Source organism: Sinocyclocheilus grahami, unplaced genomic scaffold (assembly GCF_001515645.1).
Source record: "Sinocyclocheilus grahami isolate Dianchi unplaced genomic scaffold, SAMN03320097.WGS_v1.1 scaffold150.1, whole genome shotgun sequence".
NCBI classification, from domain to species: domain Eukaryota; kingdom Metazoa; phylum Chordata; class Actinopteri; order Cypriniformes; family Cyprinidae; genus Sinocyclocheilus; species Sinocyclocheilus grahami.
Window position 1 is genome coordinate 1,507,998 of NW_015505329.1, and position 1,807 is coordinate 1,509,804.

Here is a 1,807-nt window from a genome sequence, read left to right on the forward strand (position 1 = left end):
AACATTGATAATAATCAGAAATGTTTCTTGAGGAGCAAATCAGCATATTAGAATGATTTCTGAAGGATCATGTGACACTGAAGACTGGAGTCATGATGCTGAAAATTCAGCTTTGCATCACAGGAATAAATTACATGTTAACATATATTAACATAGAAAATAGTTATAGTAAATAGCAATAATATTTCACAATATTACTGTTTTAATGTATTTTGATTAAATAAATGCAGCTTTAATGAGCATATGAGACTTCTTTTAAAAGCATTACAAAATCTAACTGACCCCAAACTTTTGAACGGAAATGTATATGACAAACACATTTAACACCGCAGTAAGAAGTCTTATACAGTATTTGGCTTTACCTTCAAGGCCACAGGTCTGTGAGCAGTCTGACCATGCTGACCAATCAGACAGCTGGCAGTTGACTGGACACTCCACCGTACAGGAAGCATTCATCTGCCATTTCTTCTCTAAGCTCAGCTGCGGAAGGAAATAAGACACATTGTATCTTTAGCATTTGTGGAAAAAAGGTCATTCCAAAAGAGAAACATCTGAGAAGCCGAAGACTTCAACAAAAGTGGCCATATGGTCTGAGTTTAATCACACTTCTTTTTATTAGAAACAATTGAGATATAAATTTTTTATTTTTTTTACTATGGGTAGTCAACACTAGCAAGGTTTCTAACCCTGATACAAAGTGGACTGGTTAAAAACTGGGTTACAGGGTTAATATGCCGTGCATATGATTTATTGCCCACAGGGTCCAATTAAAGTGACCAGAGCTGTCGGATTTTGGCGGATCTTTTGCCATCTCTTTTCACATTAACCCACAATTTAAAATGGCACCAAATAACCTTGTTTCTTTTTCACTGGATCTCAACATCATATTAATAGTTATAACATCATAAGTGTAGATTTAGAGACTTAAAAATTGTATTACAATTTTTTTTCCTTTTTTTTAATGTTTTAGTGGTGTTTGCTAAGGCATATTTTTTTGTGGAATATACGGTTTAAAAGTTTGGGGTCAGTAAAATAATTTTTTTTGCTATAAATGAATACTTTTATTCAGCAAAGATGCATTAAATTCATCAAAAGTGACAGTAGAGATGTTTATAAATGTATATAAGCAACGTATATAAGTATGTATATGTATTAGGGATGTGCATCTCATGACTGAGGCCGATACGATACGCATCTCGATGCATAGCCAACGATACGATACATTAAAGATACATATGAAGCAGCTACTGATGCGATGCGATATGATTAACCCCTATTACGATGCAGTGCGATCCCATTTCGATTCAACACAATGCGATTCGAGACAATACGATGCAATGGAGAAAATATGATCACTTTAATGCCTCAAGGCCTGTTTCATAAAACAAGTTTACCAAATAAGCCAGGCTTATTTCAGTTAGTCTGACTCATTGTCAAATGATTTGGTTCCATAAAGCAAATTTAACATAGATCAACTTCTGTGACTGTGGCAACGTATGCTGGGAAACTAACCTGGTCTAAAGCAGGTTAACTGTCAGACTAAGCTGAGTTCCTCTAACACTGACCAATAGGAACAGTGTTAGAGCTGTTACAGTGCAACTTTTTTTTTTTTTACAGTTTCTAGCCAAGCAGAAAGGCTCTCTCTGGTTTTATGACAGCTGTACCTTTGCAGAACAGATAGCAGAACATTAGAACATTGCAATCTAAAATTTCTCTTTAAAGCATTAAAATAACTAAATTAAAATCACTGAATTAAAATGAAAATAAAGAAAGAAAATGACTTCTAAACTGCTATAAGAAACACACA

At 34.3% G+C, this 1,807-nt stretch overlaps 1 protein-coding gene across 1 annotated transcript in view; it reads right to left on the minus strand.

Annotated features, from left to right (window-relative positions):
- Positions 1-1,807, minus strand: part of LOC107592172 (thrombospondin type-1 domain-containing protein 7A-like) — a 158,669-nt gene that overhangs the window by 23,876 nt on the left and 132,986 nt on the right. The window contains exon 17 of the mRNA XM_016281573.1: positions 413-480. Coding sequence (XP_016137059.1) covers positions 413-480 — 68 coding nt within the window. The remainder of the gene's footprint in view (positions 1-412; positions 481-1,807) is intronic.